Below are 20,468 nucleotides of genomic sequence, written 5' to 3' on the forward strand. Positions count from 1 at the left end.
TAGTTCTTCAACTTCTCTTGCCATTGTTCCTTTGATGGTATTTCTCCAGTTTTCCAGTTCTATGCTATCAGAATTCTTGCTGCTGTCCATTTTTCTTTTGGTAATTGTCCTAGAATTCCTATTAGAAAAGCTTCTGGTTTTTTAATCAAAGTCATTTTTAACATTTTTTCAGTTCATTGTGTATCATTTCCCAAAAGATTTGGATATTCTTACACTCCCACCACATATGATAAAAGGTACCTTCTGTCAGGATGTTCTACTAAAGAGTAGAACCCTGGCAGAGAAACATGCCTAACTGGCATGTTCCCTCCCTCCTGGGCTATCATTTGGGAGCTTCAAAAGCATTCTTCAGCCTGAACATCACAGCGACTGATGCCAAGAAACATCAGCAAGCTAACAGATCCATAGAGTTTGCGCAGTTGCGTAACAGACCTCAGCAACTCAGCAGTTTGGCTAATCTATTTTATTTACATATAAACACACACGGAACACTGCAACATGGCTCCCTCTCTCTCTAGCATCAGACAGCAAAGAGAAAGAACAAAGGACAATAGTCCCACTTCACGGAACACAGTAATACAAACATCCTGTCACCGTCAATTCCCACTCTGTGGAATCAAAACCTACACAGTCATGTAATACTCAATAATCCCATGACAGCAGCACGGGGAATAAATCTCCAACAACCTCCTCCGATTCATGAACTGTGCTGCAGTCATCAGTGTAACTGCAACAACCATTGTGGCTGGGTTAGCGCTGGCAAGCCACGCTAAAACCTGGAGGGTTAGAATGACAGCGCTGGCAAGCCAGGCTGATGGGTAATGTCAGGATGGGAAACACATGTCAGCAAGGACAGGAGAACAAAGGAGTGGTTGGAAAAGCACTGGATAGTCACAAGATTAGCAGCGGGAGGGGCGCATGCGAGAGAGGCATGGAGGAAGAGCACGTACGCAATGGAGATGTCATGTGAGGAGTTTGGGGGTGTCACCAAAGGAACCCAGGGCAGGAGCATTTCCTTATATGGTGTGGGTGTTCCACCCTTGGGTAAGGGTTTTCCTTATTTGGTTCGTGAAACTGTGTCTGAGGGTTAATCATTAACCACTATGTAAGATTGCCAATAAAAGGAATCGTGTCGTTCTTTGCCAGAGCAACAATATAGATGTCATACACACAGTATATCTCTGTATCACCAGTTCCATCCTTGGAACTACCTGCAACTGGATTGGCCTTGGGCCTTACCATCTTGCACTTCTGACTAGTCTTGGTGTCATAACCCTTCTGACTACCAGGAAGTTTCACACTTGGCTTTGTTGGGACTCAAACCCTAGCCTCATTCCTCTCTTGACGAACCAGTGTTGGCACACACAGCCTCTGGGCGTGGTCCAGCTTCCTTCTCCAAGGAAACAGTGTCTTCCCTTACAGCTTTTGGGTGTGGTTTCCCGTCCCTCGAGGACAAACCCTGTACCCCTTTCAAACTCCAGGTTTCAAGACCTGTGTTGAGCCACTAACCACAGCAAAACCTGCAACAGCTGTGTTAGCAAACTCATGAGCATACCTGGTTTGCCTCTCACCCTTTGTGGTTCCTCCTGTCCTCACTCCCAACTTGCCCTTCCTCCTGTACCTCCAGTTAAACAGCAGGAATGTGACCAGTCAGAGGTCAAGTGAGCAGCAATGCCCCACCACACTGTCTGCTACTGCTGTAACCCATCATTGTGCAATGCAGTGGCATGTAAGAAAATGTGTGCTGCAGTTGTTGTGCTTCCTTAATGGCTAGGTACACCCACAACTCCAACTAAGTTGACATGGTTTTAAAATGAGGTGACACACCCCACTAAGGTGATTTCTGCCCTTGTATGCAGGAACTCTCACTATGTGGACAGCAGTTAGTTGAGAAAACCAAAGTGACAAGTTCAGAAGGAATTGATTCTGCTTTCCAAGTGAGAAGTAGGCAAGTGACAGTCAGATTTTCAAGTAAGTATAGGGGCATTTACAGATGACCTGTTCATTGGGCCTTCATCCTGATTTGTTTGTAGGGAGGTTATATTATGTTGTGTCAAGCAATTGCTTTCCCACATGTCCAGTGCACTTCCCTTTCACTTTCTGTATCGCAAAAAAATCTGATTTGGGGAGAAGTGTGTTTGTTGCTTAAGAGGGTCAAATCAGTTTTTTATGATTTTCAATTTTATGTACAGTAGTGCCCCGCTAGACGAATGCCTCGCTAGATGAAAAACTTGCTGGACGAACGGCATTCGCTAGTGGAAGGCTGCCCCACAAGACGAAAAAGTCAATGTGGCTGCCTCGCAAGACAGGAAAAAAATTTTGGCGTGAAAACCTCCGCGCTGCATTGCCGCTTCACTAGACGAAAAATTCGCTCTACGAAGACACTCGTAGAACAAATTATTTTCGTTTAGCGGGGCACCACTGTATTTCAATAATTTTACAATCATTTTTTTTATTAAATATTTTCTTGGTTTACAAAGTGTGTGTAATGTCTCTCGTATTTTTCCATAAAGCATTTTTACAGATCAATTTTAGTTGTTGAGACATTAGGGAGAGGGGGGGAAGAAGTGGGTGGGATGGGTGGGGTGGGGAGATGATGTTTTTATTTTCCTTAAAATATGTAGGGTTTGGTATCAGCATTGCTTGTGTTGGTTCTCTGTTGTTTGCTTGTGTTTCTTTGGCGGTGAGAGGTTGCGATTGGCGTAGGGTTTGATTGTTCATTTGTGGTTGGCTGTGGTGGTCTTTGGTTTCCTGTGTGAGTGGGGTGGGTGGGTGTTTTGGATCAGGTTAGCCATATTGATTTGTATGCTGTCGGTAGATTTTTGTCATTGTCTTGTTGGGCTGTGTGTGCAATGAAGGGGGACCATACGGGGGTGAAGGTGTCTTCTTCTGTTTGTCCCCGTGCTGGTTTTAGGTTGCTGGTTAATTTTTCTAGTAGGGCTGTTTCCCATACTACTTGGTACCATTGGTCCATGTTGATTCCTGACAGGTCTTTCCAGTTTCTGGTTATGATGTTTCTGGTTGCTGAGAGTAGATGGATTATGAGTTCCTTGTGTTGTAAGTGGGCATTATTGTCTTGGAAGATGTTTAGTAGAGCCAGTTCTGGGGTGGTTTCTAGCACTTGTTTGGTTATTTTGCATATTTCTTGTATGGTTGTTGTCCAGAATGTTTGGATTTTGGGGCACCCCCACCACATATGGAAGTATGTGCCTGTAGAGGTGCATCATCTCCAGCATCTTGGTGAGGTTCCTGGGCGTATTTGTGCTAATTTTCTTGGTGTTAGATACCACCTGTAGGTTAGTTTTATGGTGAGTTCCCTTCTTTTTGTTGATATGGATTTAAAGGGGGGTTTGGACCACATTCTGGTCCATTGGGTGGGGTTGATTTCGTATCTTATGTCATCCTCCCATTGTCTTTTGATTGTGTCTAGGGGGGTTGTGGGATTCTTTAGTAGTATTTTGTATATTGCGGATACTATTCCTTTGCCGTGTCCCTTTGTCATTAGGATGAGGTTTTCAAAGGTTGTCAGGGGTCTAGTTGCTGCTGATTTTACTGCTGGGTTGTTTAAAAGGGCATGTAATTGGTGTTGTGCTAGCCAGGGTATTTGGGTGTCTTCTAATTTGTCCTGTATTTCTTGTGTTGATAAGGGTGTGTTATTTTTATAAAAGTCTATTAAGCGATGCAGGCCTTTGGATTGCCATGTTTTTGTTTGGAGGTTTTGTGCTGCGTGGAGGAATAGTGGGTGGTATGCCAGGGGAATTAGTGGGGATGGGGTTGGGGATAATTTGCCTATTTCTGTTTTCCACTCTTTGAACATGGTTTGTGTGTACCTGTTAAGTGTTGTGGGGATTTTCTTAGTTTGTTTGGGAGGAGTGGGTATGCTGTGGTGCAGATGTTTTCAGTTGTGTCCCTTTCTAGATGTACCCATTGTTTTGTTTCGTCTTCTAGTATGTATGGGATTATGTGACGTAGTTGGTTCGCATTGTAATATGCTTCTATGTTGGGGATTCCCCATCCTCCTTCTGAGGTGGGGAGGTGCAGGTATTTGGTGCTTATTCTTGGTTTTTTGTGTGAGAAGATAAAAGAGTGTAGTTTTCTCTGCCATTTGCGGAGTTGGGTTGGGGGAATCCAGATTGGGAGGGTTTGGAACAGGTATGTTAGTTTTGGGAGGGTGATCATTTTGATCATGGCTATTTTGTCTGAGAGAGTGGAGTTCATGTTGTTCCATCTCTTTAAATTTTTGTTTATTTGTTGCCATAGGGGTTTGTAGTTGTGGAGTTATAGTTTGTTGAGGTTTTTGGTTATTTGCACCCCAAGATATCTGAACTTGGTGTGACAAAGTTTTATCTTGGTGGTTTTGGTGAGTTCTCTTTGGATTTGAGGGGGGGGGTGTTGAAGCACATGGCTTCTGATTTTGCAAAATTTACTTGTAGGCCAGACACCGTTGCAAATGTGTTGAGTTCTCCGATTAGGGAGGGTGTTTAAGGGATCTGGTGTCGTGACCATTAGGTCGTCTGCAAAAAGTCCTAGTTTATACGTTTTGCCTTTTATTTCCACCCCTTTGATGTTTGTGGCTGCTCGGATTCGAATTGCTAGGGGTTCCAGCGCCAGGATAAATAAGAAGGGGGACAGTGGGCATCCTTGTTTTGTACCTCTTTGGTTATGGTCTTTGAGTCAATGTTGTTAATTCTGCATTTTGCTGAGGCTTGGGAGTATATTTGTTTGATGATTTGTAGAAAGTTGGGGCCAAATTTCATGCTGGTTAGTACTGCTGATAGGTATTTCCATTCTAAGCAATCAAATGCTTTGAGAATATCTAGGGACATGATTGTCAGTGGGAGTTTAGTTGCCTTGCTGTATTCGATTAGGTTTAGTAGTTTCCTGATGGGGTCTGTAATGTTGCGACCAGGGACAAAGCCAGTTTGGTCTGGGGCTATTAGCTTGGATAGGAATTTTTTGAGGCGGTTGGCCAAGATTGATGTGAATATTTTGTAGTCTTGGTTTATTAATGAGATTTTACAATCATTTTAACATTTCGAAACTTGACTTCCTTCCCCCTCTTTCTGTGGCTCCTTAAATTTATTTTGTGTATTCTCTGTATATTCCAAATTAACTTAACTTATCATAAGAGATGGGGGGGTTGTCTTCGTTTGGGGGGGGGGGCTGGACTGTTTTCTTCGAGAGCTCAAGCCTGCAGGGAAGTGTTGTTTTTGTTTCTCCCCCTCAACCTTTCAAATTCACAATTTCAAAAGTAGGTGCACTATTTAAGAATACTCAGCGGTGAAGCCATGTTGCTTATGAGGCAAGTGTAACATTATTTCAGGAAGGGATTGAAAGAGGGGAGCTGGCTATGTTTAGCCTGGAGAAGAGAAGGTTAAGGGGTGATATGATAGCCATGTTCAAATATATAAAAGGATGTCATATAGAGGAGGGAGAAAGGTTGTTTTCTGCTGCTCCAGAGAAGCGGACACGGGGCAATGGATTCAAACTACAAGAAAGAAGATTCCACCTAAACATTAGGAAGAACTTCCTGACAGTAAGAGCTGTTCCACAGTGGAATTTGCTGCCAAGGAGTGTGGTGGAGTCTCCTTCTTTGGAGGTCTTTAAGCGGAGGCTTGACAGCCATCTGTCAGGAATGCTTTGATGGTGTTTCCTGCTTGGCAGGGGGTTGGACTGGATGGCCCTTGTGGTCTCTTCCAACTCGATGATTCTATGATTCTATGATTCTATTTTAAATATATACTCTTATAAAACTGCAAGTTGTCGCAATAATCCTGCCAATGTTCTAATCTGTTTATCATTTGTTTGTAAATATTCAATAAACCATTTCCATTCTTTTTAAAAAGTTTGTTATCTTGATTTCTTATTTTTCCATTAAGTTTCGCCATTTCTGATTCCACAAGTTTTTGAATCAAATTTTCTTTCACTGGGACTTCTTCTTTCCATTTTTAGGCAAGTAACATTCTTGCCGCTGTAGTTGCATACATGAATAAATTTCTATACAGTTTGGGTAGTTCTGTCCCTATAATTCCCAAAAGGAAAGCTTCTGTTTTTCTTACAAATGTTATTTTAAACACCTTATTTAATTCATTATATATCATTTTCCCAGTAAGCTTTAACCTTACTACAAGACCACCTCATATGATAAAAAGAACCTTCTTTCTCTTTACATTTCCAACACTTATTTGATTTTGATTTATACATTTTTGCCAATTTACTTGGTGTTAGATACCATCAATATAACAGTTTCTCTTAAGCCATCGCATGCTATAAATTTTAAATCTGTATTCCACAATTGTTCCCATGCTTCCATATCTATATTATAACCAATATCTATTGCCCAATGCATCACTGAGGATTTTACTTGTTTATCCTTTTCACCCATTATATATTATATAGTATCTTATACATTTTAGACAGCACTTTAACATTACAGTCCAACAGATCTCTCTCCAATTGTGATGTTTGTTTCCCAAACCATCATATCCTATCTTTCTTAAATATTTTATTCAAATGTTGATATTGTACCCATGTGTCAGGAAGCAATCAGCAGCTCCTGCCTGGTTGGCCCAGGAACGTCCAAAGACAAGGGAATGTTTCTTACCATTCTCTTTTTATTCATTATTTACAGAGATAGGCTATAGAACCCAGCCTCTTGATAATGGCATTGTCCTGAGTGAATCTCCACCCCCACCCCGTCTCTTCCACTTCCTCATTCATCATGTCTACAGGTGCTGCTTCGTGCCCTCTGTCTTTGAGCTCTTTGCTCTCCTACTTTCAAGGCTTGCTGGGTTCTGGGAAAGGGGGATCTGGAATGTTTTCTAAAGACAGTGTGTCCACCAGCTGTCGCCCCCTACTGCTTCCTCCTCCTCTCCCTTTATTTCCCAACTTTCGCCCTCATCTGCCTCTGAGCTGTGACCTTCCTCAAACCCCTGTTGTAAATCTAAATTGTCTTCCTCTTACTCCTCCCTGGAAAGGTCAGGCTGTGGAGGCAGTCTCCACCATTCCTCCTCTACCCAGTCCCTGACACCATGTTGTTAATTTTCCTGATAAATCCTTAAATTCTTTTAATTGATACTCCCCTCCCTCTTGATTTAATAAATTTCTGTAAGCTGACCAACCTTCTATCATATTCTTTTTCTTTACCACTATGGCTTCCAACTGTGAGAGCCAAAGTGGTGTTTTTGCCTCTAATAGATTTTTGTATTTATCCCCTACTCTGTACAATTTTTTCCTAATTATATGATTTGTAAATCCTTTACATACTTTCACTTTTTCATACCATAAATAAGTGTGCCAACTGAAATATGTCTAAAATATGTGAATTCTCCAATGTCATCCATTCCTTCAACCAAGAAAGATAAGATGCTTCATAAAATAGTCTCATATCTGGCAGGGAGAACCCTCCTCTCTCTTTTGCATCTATCAATATTTTATTCTCATTTTTCCCCTTGCCAAATATATTTAGAAATATATTTTTGCCATGTATTGAAACAATCTGTCTTGCCAATGACCAGAATTGATTGAAACAAAAATAACATTCTAGGTAATGCATTCATTTTTATAGTCGACACTGCCTAATAGTGAAAGATTCATTATGTTCCAGGATCAAATCAGGTTTAATTGTGCAACCTGAATTTGTTGGTATGTGAATGAATCCCACTTGAAAATTGCAACAAGTGTGATTGATTTTCCCATGATGGGATCTTGATCAGTGGATATTTCCTATGGCTATTTCTGCAGATTTCATTATTCTGGCATCATTATTCCAGTAAAAGCAAGTAGCTACTTTGAGGACTTTGTGAAAAAGCAGACTAAAATGCATACTATGACTAAACTTGAGCTGGATTGATATTATTTCCATGGCACAATCTATGTCCATGGCACTTTATATGATCACGTAAGCTGGAAGATATCACTGTTGGAAATCGTTCTGGAAATAAGAAAGGGTGGAGGGTGTTGAATGGTTTATTTAAGGTTCATTGGTGTTCCACCGGTGTATACCTCTTTAAAGGTTAGAATGTAATCCTAGTTTAGCAGCTGTGGAACTGTACAACAGGTGTTGCTACGTTTATGGTAATTGAGTAATGATATGTTGTATAATAGGAGTGTTATGCATCTACCCTGCACCCCTGGCGGGTGGGCTTTTGGCTGGGGTCATGTTTCTGTAAAGTTCTGAAGGTGTAGTATACTTTCTGTTATTTTATTTTTCTGTAATTAAAACAAAGCAAATGGTTTATTTGCATTCCATTATTTATGTGCAGTTTTCCTCAGCGTGTTTTCCGCGGTGCACTTGCCCCGCCTAATTACATAAAAGGGAAAGAGAACTGAAGTGGACAAATTAAACACATTAAGCTTAATTTCTCTTCTTGCTGAGGTTTAAGGGACTAAGATAATCAAAGTATTCATGGAAGTGGTAGGCTATTCAGTATCCATTAAGAGGGATATTCTGAGTAGCACTTATTTGGATACAATCTATTGCATCAAAATGTCATGGGTCTGAACTGGCTTCCAATAACCTAGGCACAATTAAATCTATGCCTAATTCTCCTAAACATAAGATGAACCCATAATTACAGATGGAAGTACCTGACCATTTTAGTTCTATCAGGTTCTCATTTTTCCAATCTGAAATTCAGTTCTACACATTTCTGCAGCAATGCATTTTTTGTATGGAGTTTTGACTAATGTTCACATTTTTTCAAGAAGTTTTTGTGTTATTTTCACTAATACATTCATTTTTATGCACATTTCCCCCTGATATATTCATTTTTGTATACCTTGGTTGGAGAACTGTTTGACACAATTCAGAAAAATGTCAATTTTGACAGATGGCTGTGTTTCAGTTTGCAGCTTGTTTTGGAAAGTTGCAAATTTGATTAATTCAGCTTTAAATGTGAGCTGAACCAAATTTCTCCCCCTTCCCTACTCATACTACATTAAAGTAGTCTCAGGGCCGACAAAATGAAGTATTTCTTCACACAACGCATAGTTACTATAGAATTCACTGCCAAAGGAGGCAGTAATGACCACCAACTACTTTAAGAGAGGATTAGACAAATTAATGGGCAGGGTGGTGCTTCCTTTTTTGCTGCTTGAGGAAAAAAAATGGGAAATGCCACCCTGCTCTGCTGCACCACCTATCCTGCTGCCTCCACTGCCACTGCATTACCCATCTCCACTGTCCCTGCTACCACTCACATTGGTACCAATTACTGGTGAGATCTCACAAGGTATTTTACAATTAAAAGTATAAGCCGGTCTGTGTGTTTATTTGCAAATGAGACTCATGGAACAGAGTGAAACTTAATACCCTAGTAAGTCTGTTTAGGATTGCAGTTTAAGCCAACTGGATTGTTCAATTTCAGAAAGACCCATTTCTCATTTGACTCTTTGTATTCTGGTACAATCATGGGTGGGTGGGTGTCGTTCCTTCCCCCCCCTCCCCCCAGCAAATACATTGCAGTTTTGACTGTAAAGATCAGCTATAATTGAGCATGTTCTGGAGCAGCAGAAAGTATTTCAGGTACATTCTAGCCCACAATTAAAATAAGCTAACTTATATTATTGTCTATAAACAACTTTGTATGGAATTATTTTAGAAAGGAACTGGGTTCAATAGCATAGAATTCTGAATAAAAAATAATGCAGGTGACAGTTCAAAGTGATAAATTGTGTCTTCTGTTTTTTTCTAGGAGAAAAGTCAAGAAGCAACATCACTTTGGAGTAAAAATAATCATTCGTTTTTATTTCTTTCGTTACAGTGGATGAAATTATTGCTATCACATCAGATGTTTCAGGGCAAGAAAATTTGGCTTGGTTTACTCACGTGCTGAAAAATTGGATTGGTTTCGGATACCTGGGAGAAAATGCAAGATACGTGGTTTACATTTTTGGACTGCTATTAATGCTTTTAATGCTGTCACAGGCGATATATCTCTCGATATTTTGCATGATGTACATTTGTGGCTTTCTTCTCTATATTTACAAGAAAATGAATAACATAGTTCAAGACACTACTACTGAAGCATGGGCCACACCAAGAAGGTGTCTTGCAAGCGCTTTGCATATAATTGGAAAGATATGGCATGGTAAGCAAGTATTTCCTTAAATAACAATAGTGGCAATGTTATCAGTGCAGGCTTGTTCTTTACACCAAATGAGGTTCTGTCCCATCAGCCTTAGTATGCCATCAGCCAGCACAAATTTCCCTGCCTTCTTACTTATGTACAGTATATCTAGTCCAGAGGGTGGCACAAGCTGCCAGCTTCCTTTTTCTTAGCCCCAGCGTTACCATGGTGCATAAGGGCACTCTTGATCTCTCTGCCTTCTGCCTTAGCAGTTCAAACAGGCACCAGTAACCACTGAATGCAATAAACCACTTCACTTCAGAAAACTGAGCTTCAGGATTAAGCTCTGAAGCAAGATCATGAATATTGTCACTGTGCAACCAGGAACTCTGGGGTCAATATCATCAACAGAAAAAGAAACCTCAGCTTGAGATGGTTTTTAAAAGCTTGAGAAAATGAATAAGTCCCTCCCTGTGATTAAATTACAATAAACTGGGGGCCAAATGAACCTTCCTGATAAGGGTATTCCACAAGTGAGAGGGGGCACCACTGTAAAGTTTCCATTTGCTGTAAAGTTTCCATTTGCATCAGCTTCTTCTGGTGGAAAGAGGCTTCTTTGACAAATACCTCAGCACACAGGCAGACTGCTACAAGGCTACTCAGCACTAAACATTTCAGGGAATATCACGAAAGAAGGCATTCTGATTTTCAGTAAAGGTGTTGTAGGTAACAAACCTGGGGCCATCACATAGAAAGAGCTGCAGGACAACATAACATGTGAAAAGATGGGCCATATTATCTGATCCTAAAACTCAGTTCTTCCTAAAGCTGCACCAAAACCCCCACTTAACTCCATTTTGCCGTATCATTCACAGGTGGCAAAATTGGTGGACATTTTAGAGATGTGGCAGGGATCGTAACAAAAGGCAGTGGGAAGTGTGATGGCAAAAGCATTTCTCTGGGTGGCTAGTGGCTGGCCTCTATTTTTCCTCCACAAATCCCCTGGGACAAGTTTCTACTTGTTTTCCTCCAGTAAATGCACTTGTTAAATCATTATGTAACATGTATGACAGCAATAGTAATCTGTTGCATTTTGTGCTCTTTTCAGGTTATGAAGTTATTGGCACAGAGCATATACCAGAAGGACCAGGGGTCATTGTTTATTATCATGGAGCTTTTGTTGTGGATTATGTGTTCTTTGTAGCTAGATTATATACACAGACTGGAAGACACATCTACAGTTTAGCTGATAATGGGTTGTTTCTACTTCCAGGTAAAATAGCTTTACTTTATATTTAGAATTGCAATATTGAAAATGACTCTAATACTGTGATGTGTCATAAATAATATCTATCTTCTGCCCCAAAAGACTTCCAAATCCAAAGTATGAGCTTCCACTGAAAGGATACAATAAAGTGTTGTTAGGGCAGACAATGGTCAACTCTAATTTGCAAATACAGTGGTACCTCGGTTGTCAAATGTAATACCTTCCGGAAGACCGTTCAACTTCCGAAACGTTCTACAACCGAGGTGCAATGGGCGGTCGGCAAATTCCATTGAGAAAATGGAGAAACTCACCTCAGAAGTGGTTCGACTTCTGAGGCATGTTCGAAAACGGAAGCATTCACTTCTGGGTTTTTGGCGTTCAGGTTCCAAATCATTTGGCTTCCAAGATGCTCGAAAACCGAGGTTCCACTGTAGTATGTTAGATCCAGTGGTGGCTGGTAGCATTTTGACTTGGTAGGGCAGCAATTTATAACCTTGCTGTTCTGGACACATAGAACACTTATTTAGATACATGTGCCATTACATGTGCCGAGTATACAGTTGTATAGGATTACACTGTAAGAAATGTACCAGAGTGTTACTCTCTCATACTTGTATTTCGGTTAAATATATGTCAGAAAAATTGCCTACCATAGGGCTATACCTTCCCTGTTTCAACTTTTCAGAAAAAGCCTATTGCTAGAAAACTTGAGAGAATGGAAGAAATGTCTACAAAGTCTACACATCCTAATTATCTTACTTTGAAAGACTGCCAAGGTGCCATGCCTAGGAGCCTTAATGGGGCCACATCACTGGAAGTTGTATAATATCTATCTATACTATAAATAATACTGATAAAAATGTGATTTGTTCTGGGTGTATTTTTCAGGTATCAGACCAGTTCTTGATTTTTTTGGTTGCCTAAATGGCAATAAAGACGAATGTGTGAAAATTCTGAAGAAAGGCCATTTATTGGGGATAGCACCTGGTGGACTTAGAGAAGGAAACTTTAGTGATGAGAACTACAACCTAATGTGGGGTAAACGTACAGGTTTTGCGCAAGTGGCTTTACAGGCCAAAGTGGTAAGTAGCCTATTTGTAGTAACTATACATTACCCACAGTATTGTTGATTGTGTGCAATCAGTTGTTATTAAGACACACCTGGACTGAAGAAATATGGCACAAATTTTACAGACATGGAGACTGACGTATGCAGTTGGCTCCCAGTGAGCAGTTCTTGTGGGCTTATAGCCGAATAAAGTATTATCTATCTATCTATCTATCTATCTATCTATCTATCTATCCAGTGAGCAGTGAGTTCACCATTCATTTCTAAATAGTAGCAAAAAGTGTTTTTACAGCTGGGCTTTAACACATATTATTGCCACTACAAAAATAAAGTGTTCAATTAAGTTGTACTGGGTTTTTGTAAAACTAAATATTTTGTTGGCAGTTTTTTTTTTTAAGATATAGAATATGTGGTTATTTTTGCTTGTTCAGTTTCTGAGCACTTATTTCCATGGATTTATCACTGCTTACTAAGCCAAAGCCTAAAACTGGGCTTCTTGCAGTCAAAAATATGGTGAGACTACTTTTTCTGGGCCAGCAGGGGTGGGGGAGAGTCTTATAATTTTAATATTAAAAAAGTCTAGGAGCTAGTTAAAATGTTTAGTTTTTATCTTTCCTTTTCCTTTTTTGAAAGCCCATCATTCCTATGTTTACACAAAATCTTCGAGAAGGATACAGAACATATGGAAAAATATGTGAGCTTCGTTTTTTATGTTCCTTTCTATATATCATTGTGACCCTTAATGTAAATTTTGCAATGTACTTTATCATCCTCATGAATTGGCAACATATCCAATTCATGAAATCTATATATATATGATGTGTTCTGCTTCTGAGTTTCATTAGCAAGTAGGGTTTGAATAGGTTCACTCTAAAGACCACCTAGGACAATGCTTACTGTCCATCATGAATCAGTGGTAAGCTGAAGTAGCTAGCAGCTGACACACAACAACCGATGAAAAGTGTTCAGGATTGCTTTTGGTCAGTGGAGATTGCCAGTGCTGACCCAAGGTACTTTGCTAGCTGAAGTGATGGGCAAGATTATGATTCCATCCCTTTGGCCTTGTACAGAATCCTACTGGAGTGTCAGTCGAATCTTACTTGGAGTGTTCTCCACTGCACCTGAGGACATCAGACTAGCTTATTATTATTTATTTAATTTGTTGGTAGTTTTATCTTGCTCAGGGCAACCCAAAGTGACTTAGTTTAGAGGTTCCTGTGCTGACTGCAGGTGAACACAGCTGCATCCTCCACCCCTTGTCAACACTCATCTGCCGCTCTGCATGGTGCCTGAATTCTGCCCACTCACTGAGACATCTGCAGGTGTTTCATGAGCAGGGTGATACATGCACAGTGTTTGCTGGAGTGTATGGCCTGAGCTGGCTGCATGTATGCTTGCTTAGTCAGGAGCCTTTTCCAACAGCACTGCCAGTGGCACAGTGGAAGGAAGCAACTAGGCAAGATAGCCAGCCAGCCAGCCAGCCAGCTCAGCCCAACCACTAGCATTGCCATTGTCAGGGCACTGGTTCAGGAGGATCAGAATGGTGGAAATGCTCAAGAGGAATATCTGGGAGAGCAAATGCATCCCCACCATGTCTGCCACCTGAGGCAACTGCATTACTCAGCCTAATGGTACAGCTGAGCTTAGAGGTTGTATTTGCTTAGTTTTGTGTGATGTGGCCCCTAAGACACTGTGTGGCTTAGGGTGCCAGCTGAACCTAGGATTGTGGTTAAGCGCTCTTCTTCTTAATCACAATCTGTAGCCAATAACAAATATTGGCTACAGGTCATGGTTAAGGAGAAGGCATATCCTCGACCCCAAACTCAGACCGCTCGATAAGCCAAACCTCAGTTTAGCTGATGCCACAAACTGAGTTAAAAGATCAAAGCTGCAGTGAGAAGCCTGCATATTTGAGCTAAGGTGTGGTTTGGCACAGTGGCTTATATACTTAGAGATTCCCACACCCGTGGGAACTCATTTGATCACTCAAAATGTTTTTCTCTTTCAAATGCAGCACCACTGAAGTGGCTGTATGAGAAGACTCGGATATTAATCCTTCCCATTTACGGAGGGTTTCCAGTCAAATTCCGCACATATATTGGAGAACCCATCCCATATGATCCGGATATCACTGCTAAGGAGCTGGCTGAAAAGGTAAGTTACCTCTACATTTTTTAAAAAACAACAACTGTCCACATATATTGGTTTCTTGTTCAAACCACAATTCAGTTTTGAATCATTTTCTGCATATAAAGTTACTTATATAAGACCAAAACTGGTATTCACTTTACTTATTTTATGCAGGTTTGTCACACAGCCTCTCTCTTTTATTTAAGTTATTGATATACTAAGCAAAAGCTAGCTAACCCAAAGAGTTCCATAACTGACTAAATGGACCCCCAATCTGAAATTACACAACTTTTAGCTACATTTCTGCTTAGACAGAGATCGTGCTCCTTTACAAAAAACAATTTCATATGCAAATCCATTTGCTGCTTCTGGGGAACCTGATCATTATCTTTCCCCACCGATTGGGACAACTTTTACAGGTGGGTAGGGTTACCAATCAATCATCTTACATGGTGATGACAGCAGGTGACTGATAGGTGGACAGTCCTGCCCACCTGCCAAAGATGACCTGCAAGGTGAAGAGGAGAGGCGTGCTTCACCAGCTCATTCCCTGCAGAAAGCATGTTGGTGAAATGGCATCCAGCAGGATTGAACGCTTGCCAGTCAGCTGACATCACCCACTGATGTCAGCTGGTTAACAGTTGACCCATGGCTTCATGGTCAAACCGGACCCCCTCATGGCCAAGATTGGCCTGCAGATGAGAGGATCCCCACTCCTGTAAAAGAAAAATGGCATTGCACTATAAAGTATGGCAAATGCACACAAATATATTGGGTTGCATATACACTTGTGTGTGTGCGCAGCATAGTGCCCAGTGAACAAACATACTTCAGTACTACAAAAGTCAATTGCATTTAAGTAATACTCAGAGTCCATCAATTTTTATTGGGTCTACTCCAACTTAACTGGATACCACCGATGCTTCTGCAGCTGAAGGTGATTTTTTTTTTTCGTTCTTATGCAAAAAAGAAAAAAAAAGAAAATCCTTTTCCATTACAGTTGTACCTTGGTTGTCGAATGGAATCCATTATGGAAGTCCGTTCGACTTCTGAAAATGTTTGATAACCAAGGCACAGCTTCCGATTGGCTGCAGGAGCTTCCTGCGCCCAAACAGAAGCCGTGGAAGCCCCATTTGATGTTCGGGTTCCAAAGAATATTTGCAAACCAGAACATTCATTTCCAGGTTTGCAGCACTTGGGAGCCAAAACATCCGAGTCGCAAGGCATTCGGGATCCAAAGTACGACTGCAATGATACTGCAACCTGTGAATACCGTTCTTCCAAAAGTTAAATATAATTTCATGTCTTTTCTTTCTCTTTTGTTTTAACAGACAAAGGTTGCCCTTGAAAATATTCAAAACAGATACCAAAAGAGACCAGGAAATATATTAAGAGCCCTGTTAGAACGATTTGATAAATATCACAAAGAGAACTAGTCTGTCCTCTTATGGCTTTCAATGTTCTGGTGGATGACTTATGCTAGGAATGAGACATGATGTGTTTGTACCTGTTGGTTCTGCTGGACCTCTTGGTGGGTTTCCTTGGTGGTATGCTTCTGGGCAGACTTGCCAGTATGGGACTTGGAGGCACTGTTTTACAGTGACTCTGTTTCTTCCTGGAGGGATGAACCCAGAAGATGGTGCTGGAGAACTCCTGTTTGATGGCTTAGCTGTTGGCATGTGGGGACTTTTGTGGGGTCCCTCAAAGTTCTATTCTGTCCCCCATCCTTTTTTTTTATTAGAGATTTTCTTAGTTTACAAGTGTACAGTGTCTCTCGCATTTTTCCATGTAACATTTTTACAGATCAATTTTGGTTGTTGAGACATTATTTAACATGTACATGAAACTTCTGGAGGAGGTTGTCCAGAGTTTCAGGGTTCGGTGTCACTAGTAAGTTGATGACACCCACCCTCTGTCATGGATGCTGTAGTTGAGATTCTTGCATTGCAGGGACTTGGACTATATGACCCTCTGGTGTCCCTTCCAACTCTACAATTCTGATTGTCTGTTTCTCCTTTCCACCTAAATCCAAGGAAGCTGTCACAGTTCTAAACCAGTATCTGTCATCAATAATGGACTGGATGAGGGTGAACAAATTGAAATTTAATCCAGACAAGACACAGGTGGTCTTGGTCAGTCAGAAGGCAGAACAGGAAATGGGGATTCAGCCTTTGCTGGATGGGATGTAACACTCCGCCTGAGGACACAGCTTTGCAGTTTGGGCATGCTCCTGGACTCAGCCCTGAACGTGGTTGCCCAGCTGCACCCGTTCCTTGAGATGTCTGTTTTGGCCACAATGACAACATGCCTGCCTTTGAATAGTGTTCAGAAACTTCAACTAGTTCAAAAAACTGCAACCATATTGTTGACCAGGGCTGGTTATGGGGAGCAGACAGGTCCCCTGCTAGAACAGATCCACTGGCTGCCGCTATGTTTCCAGGTGCAACTCAAAATGCTGGATATGAACTTTAAAGCCCTGGGTGCAACAACCTATTTCATTCTTTTAAAATCTATCGTTATGCAACCACTGTATGTTTTGAAACTATTAAAATGTGTACTTCTCCCACGCTTAAGGCTATTATAAATTATGCAACAGAACACTCATGCCATGTGATTTCCTGAATTCTATCTAGTTTAGATATGAGGTGTCATTTTTTTCTTGGGTAGGCAGTCATTATAATCAGTTATCAAAGGATTCTTCTGTACTATCAGGTTGTACACTGCCCTGATACTTTGCCAATAACAAAATAGTTATCCATAAAATTACATCACCAAATTATATGATGCAGTTGGAATTAAGGTGTGCTTGGAATTAACACCCACCATTTTTTAATGGAATGGTTGTAAAGTAGAGCCAATATCTTAATGGGTGTGTGCAGGATTGCAGCCTTGGATTTCAGCTGCAATATAATCATAAAGTTAAAGGGACCCCTGACCATTAGGTCCAGTTGCGAACGCCTCTGGGGTTGCGGCGCTCATCTCGCTCTACTGGCCGAGGGAGCTGGTGTACAGCTTCTGGGTCATGTGGCTAGAATGACTAAGCCGCTTCTGGCGAACCATAGGAGCACATGGAAATGCCGTTTACCTTCCTGCCAGAGCAGTACCAATTTATCTACTTGCACTTTGACGTGCTTTCAAAGTGCTAGGTTGGCAGGAGCTGGGACCAAGCAACGGGAGCTCACTCTGTCACGGGGATTCGAACTGCCAACCTTCTGATCGGCAAGCCCTAGGCTCTGTGATTTAGACCACAGCGCCACCCGCGTCCCCTATAATATAATCATACATGAACCTTATTATTATTTTCAAAATATAGTCCGGCCCCCCACAAGGTCTGAGTGGACCGGCCCCCTGCTGAAAAAGTTTGCTGACCCCTGGTTTACAGTGATTAAGAAAAGCAAGATTGCAATAAATTAACACAAAAAACAATCAATACAACACTGTTCTAAAATCACAAATTATTTTAAAACAAAAAACTCCATTTAAAGGGGGGGAAGGGATTTAGTAGCAATAATTCATTATAAAACTGAGGACAGAGGAATAAAATCTACAGGGTAGTAGAACCAGTATAAAACCAGTGTACATAGTTTAAAAGGTCTAAGAAAATAAAAAGCTATTTGTCTTGCTCAAGAAAGATATTACAGCAATTGCATGGTGTGCCTTTCTGACAATGGCATTCCACAGCCAAGGGACCAATTCTGAACAGGCTTTCTTACATTGTTACGAGATCACTTTACCAAAATTTTGATGTAGCCTATGCATGGAATAGAAGGCTGGAAATCCAGTCATTGAGAGACACAGGAGCATAGGCGTGGCCATGATTTTTGTTGGGGGGGCAGGCTTTTGTTAGGGGGCAGAACCTCATATTTGTATTGACTTTAATGGATTTGGGGGGACAGCTGCCCCCCTTGGATACGCCCATGCACAGGGCAGCCTACATCATCACGACCAAAATCCAGGTGAAGTAAATACTAAATAGACTCTTTTTTTGGGGGGGGGAGCATGCCTTTATGTGCTTCCTTGTACTGTTTCATTTCCTTAATAAAGAAACTAACTGCAAGTTAGATGTCCATCTCTCTGACCTGCTCTTCCTGTCAGCCCCATGATACACCTGAAAATAATGACAATCTGGTCATGATCATAGTGGTTAGTACTCTGCATTGTGGAAGTAATGACATTCAGGAAGTGCCCTGATTTTAAAGCACAGAGCCTAGGGTTTGCCGATCAGAAGGTAGGCGGTTCGAATCCCCGCGAGGGGTGAGCTCCCGTTGTTCGGTCACTGCTCCTGCCAAACTAGCAGTTAGAAAGCACGCCAAAGTGCAAGTAGATAAATAGGTACCACTCTGGTGGGAAGATAAACTGTGTTTCCATGTGCTGCTCTGGTTCGCCAGAAGCCGCTTAGTCATGCTGGCCACATGACCTGGAAGCTGTCTGCGGACAAACGTAGGCTCCCTCGGCGAGTAAAGCAAGATGAGCACCGCAACCCCAAGTCGTCCACGACTGGACTTAACTGTCAAGCTTACAGCTTAAAAATTTTGATGAGATAGAAAATAAGGTTACAGGCTAGCTAGACTATCACCAAATACATGAATTATTCAAACAAGATAGAAGGGGTTTGGTCAAGAACTTTGAAGATTTGAGAAGGACCTGATATATATTAACCAGAAAACTCTATCTAAAATGGATAAAATTTTATTAGAATGGTCAGTAAAGGATGAGGAGGTAAAACCAGCTATGGTGAAGTGGGTTGTGGACTTAGGTCATAATATACAGTTTTCAGAGTGGGGGAAATTATGAATGCAGGGCCTTAAATTCATAAAATGCTACACTATTAAGGAGAACTATATGAAGATGTTCTATAGGTGGCACTTAACACCGAGCAGACTTGCTTTAATGTATAAAAAAAAATCGGACAAGTGTTGGAAAGGTAAAGAAGTGGCAGGCACAACATATCATGTTTGGTGGACATATAAAAAGATGAAGGAATTTTGGGAGGTAATTTATAACAAATTTAAAAAGATGTTTAAAATCTTATTCCAAAAAAGCCCGAAGCATTCCTCTTAGGGATCACTGACTTTAAGAAAGTATTTATGTATGCCATCACGGTAGCAAGAGTCTTGATCATAGCTGTCAACTTTTCCCTTTTTGAAGGGAAATTCCCTTATTCCGAATAGGATTCCTTGCAAGAAAACGGAAAAGTTGACAGCTATGGTCTTGATTGCCCAGAATTGGAAAAATGGAGACATTTGTATGTTTCCCTCCCCGCTTTTATTATGTTTTAAATATATATTGTTTAATTACAGGAAAATCAAGTTGTTACCATGTGATATGATGAATGCATGTCTTGTCTAAAGAAACCAATAAAAATGAATTTGGGGTGTGGGGAGAATACAAGCTGTCCCATACAGGACTGATTCACTTCTTCCTAGAATCACTTCCCTCTCGTTTCCTTCTCTGTTCTCAGTTGTTGTTTTATTTGCCCTGCCGCTCCTGTGGCAATACAGAGCAGCTGCATGCCAATTAAGGTGGATGGGGACCAGAATGCCACGGAGAAGGAAGGCTGGGCTGAATAATACTCTTATGTCATGATATTTTTTTCCCTGCAAGGGGCACTGAAAGATGCCAACGTTCGCCTGCCTTCTGAAGTGGTACAGCCCAGCGCAGGTAGGAGGTTGGGGGGGGGGGGGTGTTTACATTATGTTTCACACAAAGCCTTTCTCTGCCGTATCAGTGGCTCATTGGAGACGTTCGCCAAATGCGCGTGACGCAACAGGAAAGCCGGGAAGCGGCCGAGAGGCGCAGCTGCCCCAGGTTGTGCGGAGAGGCTTCCTCAGAACGGCTCCTTCCCCTTCTTGCAACCGGACGACGGCGCATAACGTCACACTGCATTGCGGCTCTCCCCCCCCCACTCCACCGGCCCGCAAATTCCCTACCT

The 20,468-nt window shown here is 41.4% G+C and overlaps 1 protein-coding gene across 1 annotated transcript; it reads left to right on the top strand.

The window, feature by feature from the left end:
- The first annotated feature begins 1,894 nt into the window (after positions 1-1,894).
- Positions 1,895-16,257, top strand: LOC117049996 (transmembrane protein 68-like). The gene is made up of 7 exons (XM_033155237.1): positions 1,895-1,971; positions 9,765-10,091; positions 11,179-11,343; positions 12,226-12,419; positions 13,040-13,100; positions 14,421-14,560; positions 15,868-16,257. Coding segments are annotated over exons 1-7 (993 nt in total). The 5' UTR covers positions 1,895-1,970; the 3' UTR covers positions 15,973-16,257.
- Positions 16,258-20,468: the final 4,211 nt, after the last annotated feature.

This window comes from Lacerta agilis, chromosome 7 (assembly GCF_009819535.1).
Source record: "Lacerta agilis isolate rLacAgi1 chromosome 7, rLacAgi1.pri, whole genome shotgun sequence".
Lineage (NCBI taxonomy): Eukaryota > Metazoa > Chordata > Lepidosauria > Squamata > Lacertidae > Lacerta > Lacerta agilis.